This window comes from Desmodus rotundus, chromosome 7 (genome assembly GCF_022682495.2).
Source record: "Desmodus rotundus isolate HL8 chromosome 7, HLdesRot8A.1, whole genome shotgun sequence".
Lineage (NCBI taxonomy): Eukaryota > Metazoa > Chordata > Mammalia > Chiroptera > Phyllostomidae > Desmodus > Desmodus rotundus.
In genome coordinates, this window is record NC_071393.1 from 917,555 (window position 1) to 945,092 (window position 27,538).

A 27,538-nucleotide genomic window follows, 5' to 3' on the forward strand; every position below is an offset into this window, starting at 1 on the left:
TCAGCATCTGTAGCTTCTCTGCCCCAGCAGGTACCGCCCCATTCCACCAGACCCCGCCCTCCGCCAGGCCCCGCCCCTCCTGCCTCAGCATTCCCGCTGGAAGGCTTCCGCAGGCTGCGAGGTCCCAGGCGCCTCACGGCCGGAGCATGCGCAGAGCGCGCGGGCGCGGTTGCCGTGGCAGCGCCGGCCCGAGGGGAGGTGGCGGGCGGGCGGGCGCGGCTCGAAGTCAGGCGACCAGCGGACTGAAGCGGTAGCGCGGGCAGGCCTGAGCAGCGGGGCGCGACGCCCGGCCCGCGGGGATATGCGGGACCGGCTGCCGGACCTGACGGCGGTGAGCGGCGGGCCGGAGGGCATATAGCGGTTCGGGCAGGGCTGGGCGGGGTGGGCGGGGCCTGCCGCGGTCACTAGGGTCACACCCGGCTAGGGTGGGGGTCGGGGAGTGACCGGGGGTGGGGCGGCCTCGCGGAATCTGGGAGGCGAAGTGGGGCGCGTGGCGGGGTCGGGGGGCGCCGTGTCCATTGTGTCCTGGGCGCTCCGGCAGCCGAGGGGCCGCGCTTCAACAAATGGGGAAGCTGAGTTTTGCGAGGACTCCCGGGCGGTGTCCGGGTTGGGCCTTGAACCCCTCTTCTGAGCGGCGCTCTGCCGCCCTGGGACTGAGTTCTGCCCTGAGCCCCTCGGTCACACCGCCCTTCTCTGCTGGGTGCCCGCGCCCCGGAGCAGAGTGCGATCGGGGCCCTGCTTGTGCCGGGCGCTCTGGGGTCACGGCGAAGCCCCGCTCGGGCCGGCACAGCGCTGCGGGCGCCTGCCGCCGGGCGCTGGCGGCAGGAGGGGACCCGCCGGTGCAGAGCCGCGATTCTGTTGCCCGGGTAAACAGTTTGCTTTCTGCGAGCGGGGCGCCTGCCGCGAGGGTGTCCGTGCCCGGGGAGACGCGCCGGCGAGTTGCCGTTTACATTAGTGAGAAGGGCTGGTCACTGAGGAGCGGAGCCGCCGATGCTTTGTACGTGTCACAGGTGACCACACTGCGGATGACACCGTGTCGGCCACACCGAGGTGGCTGCTGAGAGCATGTGGACGAGTTAAAAACACGAGCGTTAATGAACGCAGTGGTAGCGTTTTGTTTTCCGGTGCGCAGTTAGAGTCTCAGCGCGGGCTGCTAGGCCCAGCGCCCTCGGTATCCGTGGCCGATGCCCGGCAATGAATCACCTTCTCTGCTGGGCTCCTGGGCTGCCGCTGGTCACGTGCCCGCCGTGGGAAAGTAGAGAGAAGGGGCGCTGCGGCCCTCTGCGTCCTGGGTGTCCGGTGAGGATCCCTGGGTCACAGCGCACTGAGCGAGTTATCCCGGAGTCACGGTAACTGCTCCTATTACGAGAGTTTGTTCATGGCGATGTTTTTTGCCTTCCCTTTTTATCAGCTCTAATGTTTTGACATGTGCAGGGCCAGTGAGCAACAGGTTAAGCAGCAAGCTACTGTTGTTGTTTCATCTGGAGAAGGCCCGCCGCAGTCGGGCGGGGGCTCAGGTGCTTGTCCAGGGCGGGTGCGCTGACGCTAGCTCGGCGCCACAGCTGTAGCCGTTTCGGTGGAACACGGCCAAATTGGTGTGCTGTCCGGGAATTGCGAGAAAGACCTGTCAGTGGAATGTATAAGCAGCTTTCTTGGTTTGATTAGCAAAACATGCAAAGGCAGTGGTTTGTCACTCTTTATGTGTGTTCCAGCCCCTACTGCAACGTGTAACATGTGACCTGTTTTGATCTAAAATTGTAGAGCTACAAGTGGCTGTCCAATACCATCCTGCTCTGGATGGAAGGCTGAGTCGCTGTAGAGCAAATTAGTGGATTTTCTACTGCTGGGAAATAACTTTAAGACTCTCAAAACTTCCATTTCCCTGTATATAAAATAGGGAGAATAATGTCTCCTGTCGGCCCTAGAGGGCGCTGTGAAACATAAACTGACCTCTGCCGCCCCTCCCAGAGAAGGTGGAGAGAGAAAACGCCATGTAATTTTAAGTGTTTTTAATATTTATTACTTTTTAAAAAATGTTTTCAGGAGGTTATAAAGAGCAACCTTCCCTCTACTATAAAATATTAAGTTAAAATTGAATTTGACATGCTTGAAGTTTAATTACTTAATATTTAATAACACATTTGAAAGTTACCAGATATAAGAGTTAAACATTCCCCCCATAAAGTGTGTCCTTTCCAAGTAGCTCTTGGAGTAGTTGAATGTCTACTCACAACTATGTTTCCCAATGGCTGGTATTTTTTTTCCTAGGTAACATTTAATATTTAATTTTTAGTAGTTAAAAATGTCAACAGTGTCTACACTGACAAAATAGTTGTGATGCCTCCCAAAAGTTTCCTTTACTCTCTGTTAATGCTTTCTCATGAGAAAGAGATTGTCACTGATAAGTATTTGGAAAGGCTTAATTGGTTTGTCCAAAGCAATTTGTCAAGTATAGATTTAGTTGCTTCTAACCAATGACTCTCTTTTTGAGCCACCAGTTCATTTGGGTGCCCGAACTTTAAGTGACTCGCCCAAGATCTCCTAGACTCTCCGACAGAAAGATGTTTCTGGTTTTCAAAAAGTAAAATAACCACTCATCCAAAGGACCCTCGAGTGCCAGGCCCCCGCGAGGTCGTGTGCACGGTGCACAGACACACCCGTGTGAACTGGGCGCATGCTGTGGATGGACACAGGCCGCGGAAGGAAGAGTGAAGGAGGTGTAGTGGAATGCATTTTAGGGTGTAAGTCCAAGTGGACTGGTGATTCTACAAGATACTGACTCAAAAGTTTTTATGTGCAAACGGATGTATTCATCACAGTTAAGGAGAGAGTACAGATTTCAACTGTGGGAACTGTTTGCAGGATAACAAACAAACATGTTGGTAGACCTAAGAGAAATGATGAGATTATTCTTTTCAATCCCTGAGCTCAAGGCGATGAGTTGCAAATACGATCTTTAAAGGGCAGGAGAGACTGGCCAGATATTTTTAGTTACCTTTTGACAGCTCAGATTGCACGTGTAGAGCAGGATGTTGTGTATAGTGGAGGTTCAGATTCCCATTTATAAAATAAGACATGTTTTTCTACCTACACTGAAACTTAAAATAGTAAGAATTTCATAACATTTATAATTTTACAAGTGCATATGGTTATAGTTTAGAATTTCAGGGTTTATTCAGTTCTGCCAACATTTTATATTTTGTTTATCATCATACAGACAATTCGCACAGTTGGAATCGATAGTTTCTCTATTAAACATAATAAACATCTGTTTGTATATATAATGTGTTCTTTTCTTTTTTTTTAAAGATAGCAGATCCTGTACATTCACACAGATTAATACTTCCTGTTTTTAACGTCAAGTCCATTCTGAATTTCGGGAATAGAAAACCTAAGAGATAACCAGTATGTGACGGGGTTTCCTCTTGAGCACGCCCCTTCCCACTGTCTCCCTGGTCCTGTCACAAGATACAGTTACTGTTCCTGACAAGCCCTCCCTCCCACCTCCGTGGCTTTGCCCTTGCTGCCCCCACGGGAAGACCACGGACGGCTGTCTCCGTTTCTCTGCAGCCTGAGCCCTGGAAGTCTTCCCAATCCCTTGCCCCCTGGTGTCCCCAGAAATGGCTGCCTTCCTGTCTCTGAGCAGAGATGTGCTCCCTGTCCCTTCCTGCACCCCCAGACCATCCATCCTTTCCAGGGCAGATGCGCACCTTCTGTTTGGCTCTGAAGCCTCAGTCGGGGTGTGGGCACAGAGCACCTGTGGTGCCCAGTGAGGCACAGAGCTGGGTGCCCAGTGAGTCGGTGTGCTCACGTTTGGAAATGCCCGTGGTAAGAAACATGGGCCTGACACTGGCACCTGCTGTCTTCAAGGCTCTTTGCGTTGCAAGGGAGAGCGAGGTGCTCAGACAGGGAGGGAGGTGTGTCAGGAGGTGGACTGGTGCTCAGTTGGAGGGCAGACTTGTGCCGTTGGACCTCCTGCGGAGTGAGACCGGGACCAGCTGGCACCTTGGCTGGTCTGTTCCTTCCCACCCGCTGGGTCTTTGTTCTCCTTCTCTGTCCTTTTCTGCGTGCTTCCTCTCTGCCCCAGCCCTCATCTCTTTGCTCTCCATTTATTTGTTCAGCCCATCTTGACTGAAGGGTACTGTTTAGGCATGATGCTGAGTCTGTGTTCCTGGGAAATGTCGTGGGCCATTTCCTGGAGTGGGCCCGAGACAGCTCAGCTATGATTAGTTAAGTGTCTTTTGCAGGAACTGCTCAGGGCTGTGAGTCAGGGCCGCTGCACACGGGGCAGTCGGGGCGCTGGCTCTGAGCTGAGACCTGCGTGAGGTGTGCGGTCTGGGGAGCACGCTCCAGGCAGGGCAGCCAACTCCAAGGCTCAGAGGTGGGGACAGGGGGCTGTGAAGGAAAAAGGCGACCAGTTTGGTGGTCAGTACTGCGCGGAAGTGAGCAGTAATGCAAAGTCTTTACATGCACACGAGAGAAAAAAGCCCACTGGCTTGCAGAGGGTTTGTGCAGTACAGGGCTTCCTATGTGAAGTCACAGTTCCCATGAAACGGTGTTTGCGTGTTACTAATAACGGAGACAAATCTGGTCAAACATGAACGCCTGAAACAGCACCACGTGCTACCACAGGGCACAGAACTGTAATTATCCAAAAACATGATGGACTGTTACATTGGGCACCGTAATTACAAACTGGCCAACAGTCACCTTTTTATCCATATTAAGTCACAAATACTCTTTTATTCAAATGACTTAATTTTGAAAAAGGAAGTGTATTCTAGCAGCAAAGGTACTACAACCACTGTGCATATTTCAAGCTCATTGAGTTTATTTCCCTACAATTACCACTTGTGTGCAAGGCCCTGGAATACGTGTACAGGGAGAAAAAAGCCAGTGTTCCGTCCAGCCTCGGGTCCTCCTGATTGGGGACGATTCCGCTTCTGCCCAAAGCTGCAGTGGGCCTCCCGGTAAATGGCACCAGTGTGCCGCTCGCACGCTGTTTCTTTGTTTGTGAGTGGAAACGCTGAGACAGTGTTCCTGGGCCTGTTTCCTAATACCTAGTAGTTTTGAGAATTCCAGGTAGAAATAAGAAATATAAGTAAAGGTTTAAAAGGACAAATAAAGAGAGACCATAGAGGAAACGTCTCCACAGTCACCTGGCTCTTTCACGGTCTACAGGCAGAGAGCCAGCAGCAGGCGAGTGACTGTGAGTGGACACCCCAGCGACTCGGGGCGGGGGGGCGGTTCCGAGAGTCAGGGGGAATTGGGAGAAGTCCTTGGGGAAACTTCTGTTGGTCACCATCCCTCCTGAGCGCTGAGGTGGGGGACAGCCTCTGTCCTGGAGGGGCAGGGGAGGTCGTCAGCTTGGGTTTTCAGCCATGTTGTACACTCAACAGGCGGCTGTTGTGGGGCATTTTCCCTGAGACGACCTAGCGTGGAGGGTGGGGGCGCTGTGGGTATACAGGCGAAACAGGATAGGGTGATCCTTGTGGAACCCAGGTGACCACCAAGGGCTCATTATATTGTTCCTGTATTCTTTTTTTTAACATTTTAGTTTATTTTTTTACATTTTAAAAGTATACTTTATTGATTATGCTATTATAGTTGTCCCAATTTTTTCCCCTTTGCCTCCATATTGTTTCTATTTTCTTACGTGATTGTAATTGTCCATAGCAAAGAGTCAAACAAAAACAAGGCAGGCAGCTGTGAACTGGGAATGACTATCAGCAGGAAGATGGGGACCCCCTGAGGGTCACGTGGGCAGATGCATTTCTCATCGCTCTTGTGTCTGGACCACAGGGAGACACGCCAGCCTTCAGCATCACGGGTCTGTCCATCCTCTCCCCTCCCCGTGCTTATTGGGATGAATTCACAGTAAGGGGACAGTATACTCACAGGGTGGCCTTTCCCTCTCTTGATCTGGCCCCGAGCCGCACAAGACCCATCCTTGCTTTCAGAGACACCCTTACCCCAGACCAGAAGACAGCGCAGGGGACAATGCGACCAGGGCCCAGATAGCATGGGTATGGAGCACACTGTCATGGAGGTGAGGCGTGAGGCTGCTCTGGGCTGGGAGGGGCGCCTGGGGGCCGGCTGCAGCTGGGGCCCACAGGGCCTACAGTGAGGCTCCTTCCCCGGAGGCTGCAGACCTGCGGAGTTCAGGAGCAGGGCGGTCTCGGTGGGACAGACAGGGCAGTCCCTTCACTCCATGGTGCCCCGATCTCCTCTGGGCAGAGCAGGGATGGTAAAGTGTGTGTGTGACCGGTACTTTAAGTTGCCTGAGAGCTGCAGGTACAGGACAGGCAGCTCTTTGTGGAATTGTGAGGACAGACAGTTTTATAAAGGCAAACAGGCCTGGATTCAGACATGGCCCTGGCGCTACTTGGCTCTGAGACTTTGGACACATTGCTTAGCCTCAGTGTGCTCTGCTGTGTGACACGGAGGTGACAGGACATGCTAGGCGGTGGCTGTCAGGGTTCAGGGAGAGGGTGAGCCTGCACTCAGCACCCATCAGCAGCAGGTCCTTTTCCCGCTGGTGACGAGGGGCCCTGCAGAGGAGTGGCAGGGTTCCATCGCCGTGGTTTGTTAGCTCTGTGCCGACTGCTCTGTAAGTGCTGCTTTGCTGCCAGTGGAGAGCGTGGACCAGAAGTGAGTTTAAAAGCCATTCTTGGTGTGTGTGCGCGGTGAGGAAATGCCCCTTCTCCTTACAGCCGCATCTCTGAGGGATGTGGGCGGATGTGGGTGCCGGTTCCCAGGCTGGGAGAGAGAGCGAGGGGCGTTGGACTGTTGCGAGCTGCTGGCGTGCAGGTCCGCCGCCCCCACGGCGTGGGCTTTCTGCCGGCGGACACCGTTTCCACACAAAGTGCCACAGACCAGGTGTCTCAAAACAGCAGACATGGGAGCTCCCAGCTGTGCAGAGCGGAGGTCTGGAATTGGGGTGTCAGCAGGGCCACACTCCCACTGGCGCTTGAGGCAGCATCCTGATGGGCCTCGCCTGGCTCCCCAGGGTGCTGGCAGTCCTTGTGTTCCTGGGTTTGTAGAAGCGTCATTGCAGTCCTGTCCCCTCGTCACGGCTATCCTCCCCAGTGTGTGTGCCCCTTCCTGTGAGGGTCTGAGTCCTGTAGTCAGCGTGACCTCATTGCAGCTAGTCACGTCCACACAGACCCCTTTCCAAATGTGGCTCACGTGCGGAGGGCCTGGGGGTTCGGGCTCCAGGGCCCGCCTTTTGGGACCCAGTCCAATTCCTAATACTTGTCTTGTTGATGGTACAAATACAGCGCTCTCAGCAGCAGTGCGGCATCTTTCTCAACAGCTGTGCCACGTGAGGGCCGGTGGGGGCTCAGAGTAGCGCGGGCACTGTGGAGAGCTGCTCAGGATGGCTGGGCCGGGGGGCCCAGCAGAGTGCACACCGTGCGCCACTGGGCCTCGGCTCCGCCCCAGCCCGCATGGGCAGTAATCTCGGGGCAGATCCTGCCCCTTCCGTGAGAACTGCCTGTCCTGTGCGTTGTGTGCCCCAATGAGGCCATGCTGTTGAGATCAGCTCAGAGAGGCCTTCGTATGTGAGCGCACCTCTGTCTGTCTTGGAGAGACACAGTGCTTCCCTTTCCCGCCCCCCCCAGAGTTGTCTGACCTCTGCCTGGAGAGGCCCCCGGCTGGGAGGTGACACTGAGCGCCCTCCTGAGGTTCCTGAGAGACCGTGGTTGATTGTAGGCCAAATCCATTTGCTTGAGAGCGGGCCCTGGACGGTGCAGACAGAGGGTTCCTTGTGCTTTCTTGCCACATTTATTGAATTCTTCAGATGTTTCTTAGTTACATTTTAGTAGAACTTCATTTCCAGGATTCCTGGGTTGTACATCAGTAATGCTAAATAGAGTTCAGCCTTTCAACAGTTAAAGAAAGACTTCAGTTTTCCCAAGGAGGAGCGTTCTGAAACCCATCGCCGCAGCTTTCTGTTGGACTTGAGCTGACATCTGGTGTGCCCTGAAGAGACAGCTCAGGACAGTTCCCCCCCCACACTGCCCTCTTCTGCAGTGTGGGGAGGGAACCCTTCTGCTGTGTTTCTGGGTCGCCCCCAGACTTCCCTCCGCTGTTGTGGTGCACGCTTGGGTGCTCCGAGCACTTCCTGGGTCTGGTGTGATTGTCTCCAGTGGCTTTCTTTCCAGTAGAGGCTTCGCGCTGTTAGGTTGTTTGCGGGCGTAAAAGGGAGCTTCTCCAAGTGGGGTCCCTGCTCCAGCGGCATCACTTGAACTTGTTAGAGTGCAGCAATATTCTAGAATGCTCAATAATGCACAGAACGCCCCATCCCAGACCTGCCGAGTCAGAAACCCAGCTTTTTGGGGGTTACTGATGCAACTCAAGGTGGAGAACCATTGGCCTAAAAGGTTCCTCATTCTTTATTCTTCGATGTGATTTTAAACTTACGCCAAGTGTCATTCCGGCTCTTCCCAGCGGTCACGAGAGTTGCTTTCTCCTGTGGTTTATTTCCTAAGGCCTCCTGCAGTGCTCTCCCCGTACAGAGTAGTTATTGATTACAGTGGGCATGGCCTGGAGCCGCTCACGCGGGAGAACGGGAGCGGAAGTCCTGGACTGCTATCGTGTGCTGCAGGACAGTTGGCTATGGTGTCAGCACTTTCGTCTTCATAGGAAAATGCAGTGTGAGCAGTTTCACTTCTTGTGGGTAGAAGTGGCTTGCCTCACGTGGATGCGCTGGCTGGGCTGCGCTGCCCCGTGTCCCTCCTGCAGGGCTCCCGGCGCCCACCTGCTCTCACTGTGGCCTGCTGCTCGGTCGACTGCGGCGGAGTCACGTTGTCCTGGAGCATGGGGTTGGGTGGGCTTGGTGCCGTGTGTGCTGTCGTGGGCTGGGTTCACTGTGTGTGCCCGCGTGAACCGTCTTTAAGTCTGGATTCCCCCTTTCTGTTGCAGTGTAGGAAAAATGACGATGGGGACGCCACTGTCGTCGTGGAGAAGGACCATTTTATGGATGATTTCTTCCATCAGGTAAGGGTCATTCGATGAAATCCAGTGAGACTTTCTTTTTTCTTTTCTTAAAAAAATGTGGAACGCTTCACGAGTTTGCGTGTCATCCTTGCGCAGGGCCATGCGACCCTTCTCTGTGTTGCTCCAGTTTTGGTTTTCACGCTGCCGAATTGGGCACAGACTTCTCTTTCTCTGACAGTTCTGTTGATGTAACCGTGCATTTGTCCTGTTTGAAGTAATACTAACACCAGTATTTTTAAGAGTTGCTGTTTGAATTACATGAGTTCTCTAGGAGTTTTTGGTGATATTGAAACAGTCTTCTCATCTACCCAGTCCCCTGCTGATGTGCTTTGGGGCGGCACAGACGTGTTCTCTCCCTGTTCTGGGTGAACCCCCGGTGAGGGCGGGGCCGTGCTCACCAGCAGTGCTGGGAGCCAGCCATCCCCTGCTCTCCCCGCACCCCCCTCCGCCCCCCCCGCAGTGGCAAAGCCAGCTCTCGCTTCTGGGTCATAGCTTCTGTAGTATGACTCCACCTTCTTTTCTCTTTTAAGTACACTTGGGATTATATTGAGCCCCCCAGCCCTGCTTTGCCCTGGAGAACCCAGGATCATCTCCCCTTCCTCAGCCTTAGTTTAGTCACGTCTGCAAACTTTCCGTTGCCAGGTAAGGTGACTTTCACTGGTTCCAGGGGATTGGGACCTGGGCATTTCAGGGGACATTATTCAGCCTACTGCAGAGGTTCAGGAAGATAATATGACCCCGCCTGGACAGATCTTGCTAATGAGTACATTTATAAATGAGTACTGAATATATTAACTTTAGACCATTAGAGGTAAAAAATAACGACTGTGAAGGCTTGGCCTTATCAAGTGTAAATGCCTCCCCAGGTGAGAATGTGATTGCCCACATATGCTGTGGGCTGAGTTTCCTTCTCGATGCCGAGTACTGTGCGAGTACGCTCAAGCACTGCATGAGTACTGCGCGAGTACGCTCAAGCACTGCGTGAGTACTGTGCGAGTACTCTCAAGCACTGCGTGAGTACTGTGCGAGTACGCTCAAGCACTGCATGAGTACTGTGCGAGTACGCTCAAGCACTGCATGAGTACTGTGCGAGTACGCTCAAGCACTGCGTGAGTACTGTGCGAGTACTCTCAAGCACTGCGTGAGTACTGTGCGAGTACGCTCAAGCACTGCATGAGTACTGTGCGAGTACGCTCAAGCACTGCACGAGTACTGCGCGAGTACTCTCAAGCACTGCACGAGTACTGCGCGAGTACTCTCAAGCACCGTGTGAGTACTGCGCGAGTACTCTCAAGCACCACACGAGTACTGCGCGAGTACTCTCAAGCACTGCGTGAGTACTGCGCGAGTACTCTCAAGCACTGCGTGAGTACTGCGCGAGTACTCTCAAGCACTGCGTGAGTACTGCGCGAGTACTCTCAAGCACTGCATGAGTACTGCGCGAGTACTCTCAAGCACTGCGTGAGTACTGTGCGAGTACGGGCATCACTAGTAGGTTGCTTTTGGTTGCCATCATTGTGGTGATACTTGGGTCTCTACTGTGAACGTTTTACAACCTGATGGGTCTCACTGGTGGATGTTGATTGATGCTGCCTAACTTACCCTGGCACATGGTTTTTGAATTAAGTGAGTATCAATGTGTGATGAGAAATGGCTTTTTATTCATGTGTAATTATTCATCCATTTCCCTTTGTTATCCCGTCATAGGCATGAAAAGTTTGAATTTGCCACTTGCCACATGGTGATGACTTTCCCGCTCTCTCCTAGGTTGAGGAGATTAGAAACAGTATATCTAAAATTGATCAATATGTGGAAGAAGTAAAGAAAAACCACAGCATCATTCTTTCTGCACCCAACCCAGAAGGAAGTAAGTCGTATCTGTCTGCCTGTGGGCCCGTCTCTCTTGCTGTGGGTCACACAGGCCTCAGCCCTCGCCGTACAGGCAGTGGAGCTAGGAGCTGGCCAGACACAGCGGAGCCCAGTGGGCCCCAGCTCAGACCCCGACGTGAGTGGTCGAGTGAGCCGCGGCGTCGGTGCTCAGCCAGGGGAACCACCGCCGGGTACTGTCCACACACTTACAGAGAAAGCCAGATGTCCAGGGCACCAGAGAGGCTCTGCAGAACTCTGGGCCGCGTCAGCGATCGGACCTTAGACCTGTACTGTGCTTACAGTTGAACAGGAAGGAGAGTTTTGTGTTCAGATGAGTGTCGAGTAGGGGTCGATTCTGAAAACCCCACTAGTTAGAGCGGATTCAGAGGTGGACAGACGAAGCGGGGGTCGGGCATGCTGCTGTCAGCGTCCATGAGGGTGGCACGGAGCAGGTGGTGGTCAGCGGTCGGCGTCAGGGCGGGGAAGTGAGGAGGAGGAGGAGGTGTTTCCTCTGCCTGCTGGTAAGTTTTGGAACCGTGAAGGTGGGTCTGGGGGAGTCAGGGATCACAGCAGTGTCCTCAGACCACTTTGCGGCTCCATTGATATCTGTATAACGCAGAGTCGTTTTGCCCACGAAAGCACTCCTTCCCTCTCCTGTTGAACCTTCTTTATTAGTAACTCCTAAGAAGGATGGTCTCTTACATAGCGACACTATAATTATCTAACTCAGAAAGCTAACATCAATAAAGTACTGTTATCTAATCCACAGTCCGAATTCTCGTTTCCACAATTGTCCCCATGATGTCCTTTGTAATGTCTGGACCCAGTCCAGACACTTATGCAGATAAAAATTGTCCCTGCAGAGTGCTAAGCCTTTGTCAACAGAAGAGTCCCTCTGGGAACGCCTGTGCCTTCAGGCCCCTTCCTTTGCCTTGAGAGCCCCACCCACCAGCTTCCTCTGACCGCTGTGTGCCCAGCACGGAGACCCCCTTCTTTCAGTCTTTCTGCCTCCTTACGTTGTAGATGTTCCTCATCTCTTGTAAACAAGATGTAGTGGGGTTTGTCTTTTTGTCCAGTTTTATCATTTTTTTGGTCTGTAATCAGTGCTTTTGGTCTATTTACTGGAATTATTGATATGTTGGGGCTACCATTTATAACCTTACTTTTAATTTTTTTTGCTTGCTCTGTGTCACTGTTTTCTCTTTTAATGCTTTCTTTTGTATTGGTTTCAAAGAATTTTATCCTCTCCCCCACTAGCTGGCTTACATATAGATCCTATTTGTTGTTTGTTCTCTCAGTGGTTAGTCCCATAGGTTACAGTTCGCCTTCTTGATTTGTTAAACTCTAATGTAAATCTGTACTTTACTACTTCCAAGTAACACGAGGAACTCAGGGAACTTTAATTCATCTCTTTCTACTTATTTGCTACTATTGTCATTTATATGTGATAGCTGGAAGTAATGTATATGTATATTTATATTTTATATTGTTCTGTACAATTAATAGGCATTTGGACCTCTCCACATATCTCCCTATAATAGGGCTCCCTGTTTTTCCCTGTGTCTCAGAATTTCCATATGAGATCATCTTTTTCTTTCTAAAAAACACTTTATTACTTCTTTTGATCAGGTTGTGCTGTAGTCTGAAATTCTATTTATTTAATTGCATTTCTGAAGGACATTCTTAGTGCGTCTAGGAGTCTAGTGTGGAAGTTACCTCCTTCCACCACCATGAAGATTTCGAAGGTATTTTTCTATTGTCTGTTTTCCCTTTTTAAAGTTAGTTGTCTGGTTGTAGCTTTGAAGGCATTTGGTTTTGGTCTTTGTGTTGAGCACTTTGGCTTTGATGTTTCCAGATGTGGTTTTCTTTTTATTTTCTTTTTACTTCTCTTGCTTTTCATAACGTTCTTGATTCTTTGGGTTGATGTTTTTTGGCAGTTTTGGAAAAATCCTGACCATTTTCTCTTCAGAAATTGTCTTTGCTCCATTTTCTGCCGTTTCTGCGACTTGCACTGTATGTATTTCAGACCTTTCCGTTGTCCCCTTTATGTCCCTTGTCCCGTTTTCTGTTCTCTGTCATGTTGCCTCATATTTTATTCTGAAATCTCCTCTCTCCAGCTGTTTTCTTTCCAGTCGCAGAACCTCTCTTCACCTGTTGAATTATTTTTAGTTACAGTATTTTTCAGTTCTAGGATTTCATTTGGTTCCGTTGTATACTGTGCTATTTTCTGACAAAATTCATGACCTGGTGTCGTACCCCTTTGAACTTAATTGTTGTAGGTCTGTCTGTGTCTGGTAGCCCTGTTAGCTGTGCCCCGTGGCTCTGGTCGTGTTGTCTGTTGTGCCTCTTGGGTTTACTTTTGCTTATTTTCACTTTGTTTGCCTGCTTATTTTTGACCGAGTACTATGCTTTGTACACGAAAACAGGAGGCAATAATTTGAGTCCTCTGGTAGTATTTTCTTTCTTCAGAGATGACCTTAAACATCGTGATGGTGTCAGGGCACCGGCAATTCCGACTCCAGTTCCTGTGGTGACTCAGAGGTTGACTCGGCCTGCCAGGGCCCGGCCTCTCTCCCAGCTGCCATGCTGGGCTCACCTCCCTGGGTTTCCCTCTCCAGAATTAAGCAGATTGAACAAATATTTTGTCCAGCTTTTCTGATTGTTCTCAGCTGGAGGATTGATGAGAATTACCTAGTCTGCTGAAAGGGGAAGTTCCCAATGTCCTATTCTTTTCTCAGTGACTTGAAATACCACCCTTATCAAATGTACCTTAAGATCTACTTCTGTAGCTTAAAGGATTGAGGGCGGTGATGCCCCCTGGTGTTTCCCTGACCCTTGAGCTCCAGGTGCCCACATTAGCATCCCTGACCCTTGAGCTCCAGGTGCCCACATTAGCATCCCTGACCCTTGAGCTCCAGGTGCCCACATTACAGGAAGTCCTGTACCTCATCTGAGTGCGCCCCACCCGTTCGCTCTCTCACCCAGAGAGGGGCTACTGTATGTCAGAGAGCCAGCCGAAGCCGGGGCTCCGTTCTCCCCCGTCCTTGCCTCTGCAGCTCTCAGCAGTTCACACCTGTGCACATAGTCCCGTGCGTCGTGTCCTCGGCCCGCGTCAGGTGCTCTCCAGGCCAGGTCCCAGCGCCATTTCTCCTGCCCTGTGTGTGCTCTCGCTTAGATGCCCATGCTTGGCTCTCCCTCCCCAGCGTAGCGCTGGGTATTGGAGGGGGCATTAGCTTCTGCCCGCACAGCCCAGGAACTGGCCTATCTTGATTACTCAGTGGAGGGCAGAAGAGGAATAAAACACATGGGAGACTTTTCTTTTTCCAGAACGTGGTTAAAGTTCTGCTTTCCCTTTCTGAGTCTGGAAACTAGCAGTGGATTCAGTGCGTGGTTTCATCCATTAACTGGTGTAAACCAGCTACTCTCAGGTTTAGGTGTGTGCAAGAATCACCTGGAGGGCTTAGCTCAGGTCTGCCCCCCCGCCCCAGCAGATTCTGTGGAGTGGGTCTGGTGGGGCGCCCAAGAACGTGCATTTCTCCTGAGCTCCCAGCTGGCACTAAGGCTGCTGGCCCAGGAACCACACTGAGAACCCCTGGAACCATCCATCGTTTTTCTAAAGAAACAGACCCACTTGAACATTTACCAAATACTCCATTTAAGTTTTTTGGACCTTACTGATGTTGGAGATTATAGCTCAGATGACTTTTTTTTTCTTTTAATTTTAAAGAAATAAAAGAGGAGCTTGAAGATCTGAACAAAGAAATCAAGAAAACAGCTAATAAGATTCGCACCAAGTTAAAGTGTGAGTTTAAAGTTTTGGTCATGTTTAATCATTGATGGTGGCACTTAATCATCTTTCCTTTGTAATTTTAAAATTCTTTTATACTTTCAAAAGTTAAATTTGTGAGCTCTTTAAAATTAATTTGTATGCATGTACTTGGGATAGTAAGCCTTTTGTTTAAGCCATTCATTTTCCTAGAATTTTTAAACTACTAGCTGTACGGACTGCGTATGAGGAGCTAAAGCAGATGTTTGTTAATCCTTAAATTTAGAGGAAAGCACCAGAAGCGGCAGGTCAACAAGATGGAGCACTTGCTCACAAATTGCTCATCTCTTATGGTGGCAGATTTTCTGACACTTGGGTTGCTTGCAGGTCCCTGAGAAGGTGAATAGTTTCTAAGATGCACTGACAGGTGCTTGAGTGGACCTTTCAGTCAGCAAGTTCTATCGAACATTCGGTGCTGTTCAGCTGGGTTCACAGTGCTCCATGTTCATCCCAGCAGCAGTGGGCTCGGAGAGGCTGACGGCCTTCCTGTAGGATGCAGACAGAGGTGGTGTTTTCTTGATGTGGCAGAAAGACAGTGTATTTAACTTTTGCAAACTGGCATTCAAGTCAAGAAAATCTCTGAGGATTAAAAAGGACTTTGTGTTATGGGGAATTTCCGACCTGTCTCGAAGCAGGGTGACGACTGTCACAGCGCAGCGTCCACCCACGCCCTGTAGCTCTGCTCTTCGCAGCGGCTCCCGCCCCACACAGACGATTTCCAGGCCGATCCCAGACATTGATGACTTCATCAGTGTATCGCTCAGTGTGTATTTCAGTGTGTATTTCTAAAACATAAGGATTTCAAAATAGGACCATGCACTGTGATTGGTTGGTATGTCACTTAAGGTTTTTAAAAATCAGATTCTGTTTCCATCTTTGGCCCCATAGCACTTTTTCTTTTGGGTGGAGAAACCAGGACAGTTGTCCATCAGAATTTGCCATGCTTCAGGGGTTCGCCGATTCACCCCTATAACGTCATTAACAGGCCGCAGTGTCCTCTGTATCTCCTGTAGATTGATAGTGAAGTTCTTCAGGCTTGATCAGACTCAGGTAGTTTTTTCTTTAACATGGTTACATATAACATCTGGTTTTATTTTGTGATATTATCAACAATTAATGATTATTACCAAGATCCATACATTTATTAGGAGTTGAAAAGAAGGAAAAGCACTTTGAGATTTGGCTTGAAAAAGTCCATGTTTTCGTGTAAAAGATAACTCTTCCCTGTTTGTTTCCAGCTATTGAACAAAGTTTTGACCAGGATGAGAGTGGGCACCGGACTTCCGTGGATGTTCGCATACGGAGAACCCAGGTTTGCGTCCCAGCCTCATCTAGGCCGAAGTGATAAGTCTCCTCACTTTCTTCTTTCAACTGCCAAAAAATTCCATCTTACTGTCACATTAATCCTCAGATTTTTGCATAAAGGGATACAGTATCTCTTCATTATGAAGAAAAAATCTATGCAGCCATCAACCGAATTCCTTGCGGAAAAGCAGAGAATTATATGAGTTGTTTTAGTGTTTGCGGCCTCACCTCTCAGAGTGTGTGCGGCAGCAGTGTGGGGTTCAGGCCGCTCAGCTCTGCTTGACAAGTGGTGATTAAGCATGTGCGCTCCGGGGACGGTCGGTCAGCCTGTCACCATAGGCTAATTGACCCCTTAATCACGGCTTTCACTTTTGTGAGGTGGCGGGTAATAAGAGTATCGGACGGTTGTTGTGAAGTTAAGTAAGACAGTGCACGGGAAGTTCTTAGCATGGACCCCGTTATACAGGAAATTGCTACATTCTTATTTTCCATTTGAAGGATTAGCATAGTAGTTTGAATTTCCATAATATGACGTTTTCTATATCATTTTCAATAGAAGAAATGACCGTTATGTACTAATCTAATTTTTCTTACGTTAATAGCATTCGGTACTGTCTCGAAAGTTTGTGGAAGTTATGACAGAATATAACGAAGCACAGACTCTCTTCCGGGAGCGAAGCAAAGGGCGGATACAGCGTCAGCTAGAAATAAGTGAGTCCCTGAAAATGCTATCTCGTTAAAAACATTTTTCTGTCTTAAAGTCTGATATCAAAGTCCTGTAACTTCAAAAAGGTCATTCCATCTGTTTTTGTCAATCTTATAAAACCTAAAGCCCTTTCATAGCTTCTTGTTCATTGAATCCCAAGCCTGCTACTTCCTTAAGTCCTTCAGAAAATTCTAGGCGAGTGGGCTTTAAATGATTTCTAATTTCCATTACTTTCAGAGTGTTAATCACATTTGGAAAACTTTCGGCCATTATTTGTTCAAGTACTTTTCCGTGTCCTCTAACCTCTCCTGCCTCATCTTGGGAGGTGGCTCCCTGTGGGTCTCAGGGCTCTGCTTGTCTGGGGAGCAGACAGTAACTGCCCTTTGGCTCCAGACTGCCTTTCGAGGGCGTCTGTCCAGCAGTCAGCCTTGCGGGCAGCGCTTGCGTCTCCCTGGACAGAGGGCAGTTTGCTCACGCCCATTATCAAAGACCGGTTTCCTCAGCCATGCCTGGGGGGCAGTGTCCACAGACTTGGGGAGTGGGGAACAGCCATGAAGGTGAACCTCACTGAATGCCCTTTCAGCGACTTTGCGGGGACATAACTAACATACCATGTGGGTGATATTCAGTGCCCAGTGGTTTGCAGTATAGGGTGGGGCAAAAGGAGGTTTACAGTTGTTCACATGGAAGATAATACAATAATTAATAAATCGTAGGATAAACCGTTTCACTTACTTGCAACTGTAAACCTACGTATGCCCTACCCCATATATCAGCACAGTCAATTTTAGAGCATTTTCATCAGCCCAAAAGGCCATACCCACCCATTATCAGTCCCTCCCTGTTTCCCTGCTCTGAGCTCCAGGCAACCACCTACCTGCTTTTCCGTCTCTGTAAATCTGCCCATGTTGGACGTTTCACATAAACCGCATCATACAATATGTGGTCTTTGTGACTGGCCTCTTTCACTTCACAGTGTTTTCAGGGTTCGGCCCCATTGTAGCAGGTGTCGGCACTTGGTCTCCTTCTGTGGCTGAGCCCCATCCCTCAGGTGGATGGGCCATGTTTCGTTTACCACCCATCACCAAGTGACGGGCCTTTGGGTTGTTCCCACGGGGTGGTGACTGTGAGTCTTGCTGCACCAGTATTCACATCAATGGCGTCTCAACAGTATCACGATGTTTGTTCATTTAATTTCGTCTTTTGTGGCACAAGTCGTGAGAAATAGTAATTATCGATTTGTTTTTAGAGAGCATTGACACATGAAACTCAAGGTAAAATATTAACAACCAAAACATAGAAAGTATTAAAGCATCTGATTCTAAATATGCCATCTTTGTTTATGTCCACTTAAAATATGCTGAATTCAGCTTACCCCCTTTCTCTGTAAGCCAGAGTTAAACTTTCCGGAAAACCGATGTGCTGAAAAACTATGTGGTCTGCTTCCTTTTTACAGTTGTTTCTCATTCACACTGAAATTAGATTTCATTATTCATTGCAATTCAGTTAGGAGGTTTTTCGTGACTATTTTCCAGCCCTTCCTACTTCTCAGTCTTATGTTAGTTTCTTTCAGCATTAATATTGCCTAAGAAAATATTATATATTCAAAGGTTAGAAAAACATTGTTTAAAAATGTTAACAACTCAGCTTTTAGTTGCTGACTTAGGGTGGAAAGGTCATTTCTAGACACCGTCGCATTCTGAGTGGAGTTTTACTGGTTCGCCTTTCAGCCGGGAAGAGCACAACGGACGACGAGCTGGAGGCCATGCTGGAGAGCGGGAACCCGTCCATCTTCACGTCCGACGTGAGTGCCCCACGGGCTGAGGCCGCAGCGTTCACGCGCACGCGAGCCTTTCCTTAGCTGCCAGAGCACTGTCCAGTTCATCACTAGTTCTCTTCTGCTTTTGTTTTTCAAAGATTATATCCGATTCCCAAGTCACCAGACAAGCCCTCAACGAAATCGAGTCGCGTCACAAAGACATCATGAGACTGGAGACCAGTATCCGGGAGCTGCATGAGATGTTTATGGACATGGCCATGTTTGTGGAGACACAGGTACCACCGCAGACCCCTTTCCTTCTCTGGGACGGAGAGCGGGCATCCCTGACACCCCCTGGTTGGCTCCAGTATTCCTGGGGAAGCCGTTAGTTCGGATGCAGCCTCAGAATTCAAAAGTTAATTGCACTGTTATTGTGACATAAGACTGAAATGCTGGAAACAGCTTAAACTTTCAGTAATAAGGGACCGGCTCAATTTGTTTTGTTATTATGATGTGTCTGGAGGATAGCCTGTTAGGCAACCAGAGGGAACATAAACTCTTGTTCATGGAGGGTTTTTAATGAAATATACAAATATCGTGCTGGAATTTTAAGTTAAGAGGGAACCGTGAAATCTTATGTGCACATACACGTGTTACATGCATGGCACACACCACAGGACACACGTGCATGCCACACATATATGGCATGAACTTGACTACATAAAACAGTATGCACAGAAGGAAAGAAATATGCCGAACAGTATGATAACAGTGGGACTAGGAGAATTTACATTTTCTTTTCTAAAATATATATATATTTGCAAGTTTTCTGTAAAAAGCACGTATTAGAGGAATAATTAGAAGACATGTTTGAAAGAATAAGCCCCAAAGGGGATACAATCCATGACACAAATGAATGCTTGTACTTATACATGGTGTTCTCATTTCGTCCAGTAACACAGGCAGGGTGTGAAGGGGGTATGAAGAGACCCCTGTGAGAGGACTGAAGAATTTAATGCAATTTTTAAAAACTGCGTAAAATTGGGCTAAAGTACAAGCTGCTGTGTACTGTTAGGTATGTGGGTGTTTGTGCGGACTCTTGTGGTGCTAAGGGGCCCCGCCATTCAGCGGTTCGAGCGCCTGTTAGAATTCAGCTGAGCACCGGGAAGTGAGCACGTTCCTATGGGAGCACCGTGGGTAAACTGGGACCTCACTCCCATGGGGACTGGTGGGAACAGTCCCCTCAGAAGGCCCTGATGGGAGTGGCTCATTTGCTGGGATTGCCTGGGCCAGTAGGGAGGGACACAGTCATGTACATGTCATTCTTCACAGGCCTCACTGACCTTTTGAGGAACATTGTCATGCAAACGTGTGTGAAACCGAGGTCTGCATTTGCTGGGAGGGACCGACAACCATGTGGGGTGTGACCTGGGCAGACCAGTTGCCGTTCATGAAGCAAGAACTGGAGAGTTGGGAGTGTGGTCTAGCAGCTTCTTGTTTTCAGGCTGTGTTCTGACGGAAACCAAGTAGACAACAAGAACACGGTGCTATTTTCGTAATTACGGAAGACTTTACTACTTTAGAGTGTAATTCTAATTGCCGCATGCCAGATGTGCTCAGCTCCATTAGAAAAACGGCTGTGTTCTTGGCCATTTCATTGTTCCCTTTTTGAAGTCTGCTAGTGTTGCGTTACGTTGCCTCGTCCAATTCACAGTATGTGTAGAGTCAGCTTAGCAGTGAGGTTCGTTTTGCGGATGAGTGAGGTAATTGCGCTTCCTTCTTCAATGCCCTACTGCTCGCTGCTGCAGGTATGTCTGCTGGCGGACAGAAAACCAGGTAATGGGTTCCCTGCCCCACACATGCCACTGCCTTCACCTCATTTTACATTCTCACTCGTTAATTTAGTCGACTTAGTGGCAAACATAGCTGTTCTTAGTTTACTGCTATTTTAAAGAAATCACAATAATTTTATAACCATTAGAAAAGATGTCATTCCTTGTATGTTGCATTTGTGTGCATAGTAGTAAAATATTAGTTCAGCCCCAGGCAGCTGCCTCTCCTTCACTGTTTTTACCTTTAAAGATTGTTCACACATGCTTTAGCATATCTGACAACTGACCTGATATGCCTTTAATTATCTGTATTGTTGTCCATCCCTTTTAGTCCTTTTTGAAATAGAAATTGACTTTGATTACTTTGTACTGCTGTATTATAATGGTCTCATCTTTCCATAAATGTCAAAAAGAAATTCGGTATCCATTCCATCCATGCACGTTATGTCCACGTGAAACCTTCGTTGATGCTATGTGGCTGTCTTAAGGTATATAAGCAAGTCATTTGAAAATGTCTTCTAAGTTTGAAACTTTTTATTTTAAGGGTGAAATGATCAATAACATAGAAAAAAATGTTATGAATGCTGCAGACTACGTAGAACATGCCAAGGAAGAAACAAAAAAAGCTATTAAATATCAGAGCAAAGCAAGAAGGGTGAGTTTGGTTTTTAAGAATTACAGTGGGTTTTTCTCTTTAGTTTCAAGTTGTAATATGTTGATGTAAGCTGACTTAAAAGGTATTCCAAGAAACAAAAAATTCTTAATGTTTCATTTTAAAACTGAAGTAATTCTTTTTGCTAAAAATTTTGGAAGTTTGTTGATAAATTATGTTGATATGAACTCTTCTGTGTTCTGAGTATTATGACCCTTTACAAGTGAGCCATTTCCCTTTTCTAGTTTGGACGGGTTTAAATTCTAGAGTTCTCTGTCCTGGGTCATTATTTGGAGGGAGAGAAACTAATGGGATTAAAAATTCTCCTAAAATTCACTGATTACACATTTTATGCAAAGGACATTTTATTCTCTATTTAGGTTATTTCCTGATCCTTTGGCTTGGGGGAATTATTTCAGACTGGACCTAAGATGTTGCGTAGCATCCACATTTAAGCTTTATAAGTGACTTTGAATATTTTTATCTGAATCTGAAATGTGTTGTCTGTGTGAGCCAAATCTCTTCTAGGAAAACAGTGAAATCAGAATTAAGTTCTGATCTGGGGACTAGAAAGCCGTGTACACCTGTCGTCATGTCTCTGCCCACCGGTTCTTGGCTATTTTCTTTGACAAAGCACCAAACCGCCGCTCTCTGTGTGGTTGCCTCCTGCCTCCCGGAAGGTGGCCACCTGGGTCCGCAGGGCTGCAGAGCCACTTGATCAGTGTCGGGCTGGGGAGGGTCCAGTGCCATGTCAACAAAGGCCTGGAAGAGAGAGAATTTCCGAGTATTTGGGAGAAATGAGGAGTTGGGGTTCATGTGCAGATTCACCTGCAACGACCGCACGACCTTCCCAAAGAGGGAAGCAAAGCACCTCCCTGTGCTTTTCCTGAGCTTGTCCGATGTGTTCTTCACCTGCGAGACGTCAGGCCTGGTTCTCACATTACTCTTTTTTATTGCTTGGCTAGTGCTCACCCTTACTTAAAGTAGAACAAGGGGATGAGGTTCATAGGTAAAGTGCTTAGCCTAGTTCCTGGCAAAAAGTGGACTTTCACTTAAAAAAACCATTAAAAAGGGGCAGTGCCTTCCTCTCCTCCATGACCTCAGCACTGCATCAGTCCAGTGAACGTTTAAATGGAGAGTGTCCGTTTTGCAAAGATAAATGATGGTGGAGCGGTACATCTTTGTTCTACACCTGCTGAGTGAGCCTCACTTGAGGAGGTGACGTAGTCTGTGCATCTCTCAGATGCTAGCTGGGCGAAAATGTGATGCCCGGTCACTCTTTTTTCCCGTTAACTGCCTAACGCCTGAAACCATAGGGCTTGTTTGACTTGTCATTCTGCTCCTTAGGTGCTTTGCTTCTGTGTCTCTTCAGACGATGGCTGTTCCCTCTCCTGGTGTCTGATTTTTATTCCCAGGGCAGCATGGTGTGGCCCCTGAGAGACCAGGTGGCTGTAGTGGAGTGGCTGATGTGACATGGTGTGGTGGGAGCAGGGAGGGCTCTAACTGCCAACAGCAAGCAAACGATAAGAAATGCAAGAGTGTGAGGCGTTGTCAACAGAGCACTGATTTCTTGGCCGACTGGGCTGGCTGCAGAGCTCCACAGACGTGAAAAAATCAGTGTGTATCTTCATCCGTCAGCAATTGACCAAAATACTGTGATCACGCAGGTCTCTCGTGCATGCAACCTGATATTCTAAAAGCTCTATAACAGTTCACTCCAGATACTCAGACCTTACATTAAAAATCACTCTTTTGACAACTAAAAATTGTCAAACAGAATTAGATATCCTATAACTTAGATTTTTAAAAGGAGTTCTGATAGTTTTATTTTAAATGAGTGATGTCGTCTAGTGTGCTGATAGAAAGTGAACCATGATGTAATCAGCTTGCTTTTCTTTGACAGAAAAAGTGGATAATTGTTGCTGTGTCGGTGGTTCTGGTTGCTGTAATTGCTCTAATTATTGGTTTATCAGTTGGCAAATAATGATGTGGATAACGTCAGTGTGTATGCCTCTCTGCTAGCGCAGCAGTAAGTAATCAACTAATATACTTATTAACTTTCTCAATTAGCTAACAGTAGTAGTGCTTGCCCAGTTTTAATATGCGTAAAAAGCGGTACAAGCCTGCAGCGGAGTGCACGCACCAGTGTCCTCCAGGTGCATGTGCCACGTGCTGAGCTCCAGTCTCCAGCCACCGTATGAGAAGAACCAGGCTGCGTGGCCACTCACTTTAAACCTAGGGTTCCTTCTCACACACTTCCTTTTTCAGTGTCTAGGGTTACTTACATCGCTTGGACGTGAGAGTACGGCAGCTAACAGCACCTTGGCGTCTCCCACCTTTTGAGTTTCACCTGGGAAGACAGTTTCACTCCTTCATTAGGCGTAATAACCACAGCAGTGAAGGTTAATTCTCAATGAAAAAACTAACACTTAATATTTTAATTTATTGCCTAAATTTTAACTTTTTGAATAATTGTGACAACTGAAACTTGCTTCGTGAATATATTTACTCATTGTTTTACTGTGGAATTAAAGGGATTGGAAATAAAACTAGGAAGAACATTCAAGGAAAATAAAACTTCCCATCTAACTTCATCCATCTAGTTTGTTTAAAAATATTCCCTTATTAAAGGAAACCTATTTTTTAGTTAGCATGCCTTTTAATTCTTAAACAATTCTGACTGTAAAAGGCATTCAGTTATTTAAAGTGTCTGTTTTTGTTCACTGTGTATCACCTTTTTCCAAACTTCAATGGGTTTTGTGTTTTCCTCCGGTTTCTTTCTGCATTTGGAGTCCTCTTTCTTGCACTAACCCTTAAATTAGAATGTTCTCTGGTGTATTAAGTTAGAATACACCAGTCAGTTATTTCTCTTCAAATGTTTTTTTTGGCATAATCATTGTGATTAAAATTGTGAAAGGTCCCAGGGTATCTAGGGTTGTGACAAGCAGCCCTTGATGAATTCAGTATTTCATCACGAAAGTGACTGCCAGCTTGATGGATGGACACTCAGCACTTTATTTAAAATAATAAGATACTATAGTAGAAAGGGATCACTGGTATGCCAGGTTTCACTGCTGCTGTTCTGTTTGTGAGTTATTTCTCACTGTGACATGTTGCACTCAGCACGCACAGTCAGCAGACGAGACCTCCCAGTCAGGGTTCGCACATTCATAAAGCCACAAAGTTGCCCTTGACATTTCTTCAGCAGCGAGCTCTGGGATGTCGAGTCTGTTCACGGTCCATTCTTTAGCAGCCGAAGGGACTCAGGGCACGCTTCTTTCATCAGGCAGGGAGTGTATCATTCTTACTGCTTTCCTATTAGCTCTGCCCAAAAAATGGTGTATGTGATTTTTCTGTCCTAATATAATGGTAGTTTCTTACTTTTTTCTAGTGGCTATACTGTGGTCAGTTGAATGTGGTTATACTAAGATAAAATTAATTTTTAGATTGGACCCAGTGAATGGGCGGCTTTTTCATGGGTGCTCTTTGGCAATGCTGATGAATAAAAGGTTCCTCTCAGTGTGACTGTTGGGGAGCAGTGGAATCATTCTGTACCCTCGTGCCCTTAACACGAACGAACACAAAACAGTCCTCACTGATAAAAACACACATGAAGGTGCATACCAGCAGTTTTTTTATACAAGTGCAGTAGTTGATGTCTTTAATTATACTTTTTGAAAAATTAATTTATCCTTTCAGCAAATGGTTCGGTCAGGCGTGCTGTAGCACTTTGTGGAGGTGACCCCCATCTCCCTGCAGCATGGGTGGGATGCCCATTGTCTATGAGGAGATAGGCTGGGGAGCACCTTGCCCAGGATTTATATATAGTTGGTGAGAGAGCTGTGACTTGAACTCAGAACATGAGTGACTCTCAAGGGTATGCTCTGTCCACTACAGAGACATCACAGCATTTGGCTGGAGCTGTTAGCAGAATTTTAGACGAGAATAATTGTAAATAAATGACACTTAGGGCAGGAATTCAGAGCATGACTGAAGCTGGACAGAGGAAAAGTGCATGTCTGAAGTACTGGACACTTGGAAAATACCAGGAAGCAGAGGAAAGCAGAGCACATGTCCAGGGCAGCTGGCTCTTGAAGGTGGTTATAGGTGGAGCGAGGTTAACAGGCACCTGTGCAGGTGCTGGGTGCTGATGGGAAGGACGTATGATGGGACAAAGGAGATACCTATTGTACTGAGAGAAGTTCATAGGAAAACATGTGAAGAGGAGGCTGGATGGTTGGGACTAAAGTCCCGCTTTCCAGGGTACCCGTAATAGTAACAAGTAACATGCAATTTGGAGGAGAGGTGACATCCTGAAGGTAGTGCTGCCTGGGTTCTGAGTAACTGACTTCCGTTACCAAGGTACCTGGCCGTGCTGTCTTCATAAATCTCACAGTAATTAATCACGCTCTCAGAGGGCTAATGCTAATTTAGAGCTGCACAGTTTCAGGAGATGGGATTTCTTAGATGAAAGTGCAGCATGAATTCGGTAACTGTAATTTAAAATGATGAGTCTCTGCTTTATGAAGAGAACTCGAAGCCATACAGTGTGGCTGTACCTTTCATCTTTGGGACCTCCTTCCCTTCTTCCTGCAGGCAAGTTTCCTTGAGGACACTAGGCTTCTTAAGCCAAAGGTTGTTTAGCTTTCAGCTGTGCAAGGGTGCTTGTTAATTAAAAAAAAAAGTTAAATGCTGTGTGGCCCTGCTTCTGGGCTGTGGATGCAGTGGGAGATTGAGTGAATGGACTGTTGATTTCTGACACCTGTGCATCATACCTCACTGTAAAAAATGCATGAATTTTTCAACAAATGAGAAATAGTCATTTAAAGTTTTAAAAAGATGTACAGTGCATCTGAAAAATAGCAGTTTGGAATTTTGTTATGATCAATGGAAAGTGTCCTTACAGAACCCACGTGGTGCCAAGTAGATTTGCCTTTTCCCTTCAGGAGCAACAACTGTTTTGATAACACATATTTTAATGTATTAATTTAACTTAATGTACATGTGTCTGTAACTTAGTGTTTTGCCTTTGAACTTTCCTTCTCTACCCCTCCCTTTTCTGTGACCTGTGAAGTTCTTCCTTGATAATGGGCTTGTGTTTTACACTATCTCAAATTCCAGAATTTTTTAAGGAAATGACGAGTGATTTTGATATCTTGCAAATTAATGTTTTTCTTTATCTTGCAGAAAATGATGTTCATTATTGTTTGTGTAATTATTTTGCTTGTGATCCTCGGAATTATCCTAGCAGCAACATTGTCATAGCAACCATAGCCCAAGAGCCATTTGTTGTGGGAGTCAGACCACATCTGCAGCAAATCAGCATCCTCCCATTTCATGAATGAATCCTAGACGCTGTGACACGTGGCACTGAGTGCTGACTTGATTAGTGGATTGAAAGAGAACACACAACAGAATGTATTGTTCAGTGAAAAAGCCACGAGCAGAATGGATGTGATGAGTCAGCCCAAACATCCTTGGACTCTGAATAACACATCACAGAACTAACAATGTGAAACTTGTTTCAGTGGCTTTAAAATAAGGAATTATTGAAATGTTCACTTTTTTAATATTTCAGTGTTAAAAATATATGTTATGTGAAGTTTAATAATTCAGAATATTTTACATTCTGAAGCTACTGGAGTTGAGGTCTAAGACTTTCTTCCCTTTCCTTCTCCCAGCTAACAAGCGAATTAAGAGACTTTTTTGTATTATGTTTAATTTGTGTTTGTTTACTGTTAGCAAAAATAATTTTTATCTCTGAACTGTTTTGTAAGATATCTATAATTTTCAGTGTTTATAAATTGTTTAATATATTAACATCTTTCCCCCATTTTTATACATTAAATACTGCCTTTTAAAGAATAGGTGACTTCACACGTTCGAGCCATCTTTGCAGTGTTTACAGGGTTTGCCCTTGGCACAGAAAACGTCGGGTGCAAAGCACCCTGAAGAGCCTCTCCAGTGCCTTCTGCTGATGTTGGTTTAGACGTGCCTGAGGCCTCCAGGAAAGTCTCAGTTGTTATACTCAGCTCCGCCTTCACTTGTTCCGCTACCCAGACAATAAATCAGTCACTCACTGCGAAGACCATGGTCTCTTCTCTCTGTTCATTAAAAATAAGGTTGGTTCCCCCTGTTTACATTAATAAAGTCTGAAGTTAAGATGGTGATAAAAAGCAAGATTTACTACTTTCTAACTCAAGGAAACTATTCCTAGACATTAAGTAATTCCCTTAAATTTAAATTGTTGAGTAGATCACTTTGATGTTCTTGTTAAGTATCTACTATTCTGCTGAACTTTAAAGATAATTCCCAGTTTATAGGACTCTACAGTAATTAAACATTTTTATTGCTCATGAATGTTTTTATTATAATAATATGCTTTAGACTTGTAAAATGTATGAAATCTTAGTGGATCTATAAGGTAGCAACTAGTCAAAATTTTAAATGAAGGATACCCAAAATACAGGTAACTGTTGTCACTTCTGTATCTGATTGTGTGAGCACGGGACTGTACTTTATCATTGCTTGGTGTGAAACTTGTGCAGATACCCCCGATTCCAGACGACAAGTGTGAGTCGTATTGAAC

The 27,538-nt window shown here is 47.1% G+C and overlaps 1 protein-coding gene and 1 non-coding gene across 5 annotated transcripts; one reads left to right on the plus strand and one right to left on the minus strand.

Annotated features, from left to right (window-relative positions):
* Positions 1–122: 122 nt before the first annotated feature.
* STX2 (syntaxin 2) lies at positions 123–27,035 on the plus strand. 4 transcript variants are annotated; one of them, XM_053928357.1, is made up of 11 exons: positions 123–331; positions 8,926–9,000; positions 10,768–10,867; positions 14,597–14,671; positions 15,934–16,007; positions 16,603–16,711; positions 18,437–18,510; positions 18,624–18,761; positions 20,842–20,952; positions 22,853–22,978; positions 26,137–27,035. In XM_053928357.1, the coding sequence occupies exons 1-10, from the start codon at positions 302–304 to the stop codon at positions 22,931–22,933; spliced, it is 867 nt and encodes a 288-aa protein (XP_053784332.1). In that variant the 5' UTR covers positions 123–301; the 3' UTR covers positions 22,934–22,978; positions 26,137–27,035. The 4 variants fall into 4 exon arrangements, with proteins under 4 accessions (XP_053784332.1, XP_053784333.1, XP_053784334.1 ...); XM_053928359.2 differs by lacking the exon at positions 123–331 and adding an exon at positions 8,522–8,657; XM_053928360.1 differs by lacking the exon at positions 123–331 and adding an exon at positions 8,812–8,830.
* On the minus strand, positions 9,052–9,157 carry LOC112310936 (U6 spliceosomal RNA). The gene has a single exon (XR_002975438.2). It is a non-coding gene; the product is annotated as a U6 spliceosomal RNA (small nuclear RNA).
* Positions 27,036–27,538: the final 503 nt, after the last annotated feature.

Excerpts from the sequence above, each read along its gene's own strand:
- STX2 (XM_053928357.1), top strand. The coding sequence starts at position 302 with ATGCGGGACCGGCTGCCGGACCTGACGGCG. Across the intron at positions 16,008-16,602 it reads TTCGCATACGGAGAACCCAG|CATTCGGTACTGTCTCGAAA; the intron begins GTTTGCGTCCCA and ends TTACGTTAATAG. Across the intron at positions 18,762-20,841 it reads CCATGTTTGTGGAGACACAG|GGTGAAATGATCAATAACAT; the intron begins GTACCACCGCAG and ends TTTTATTTTAAG.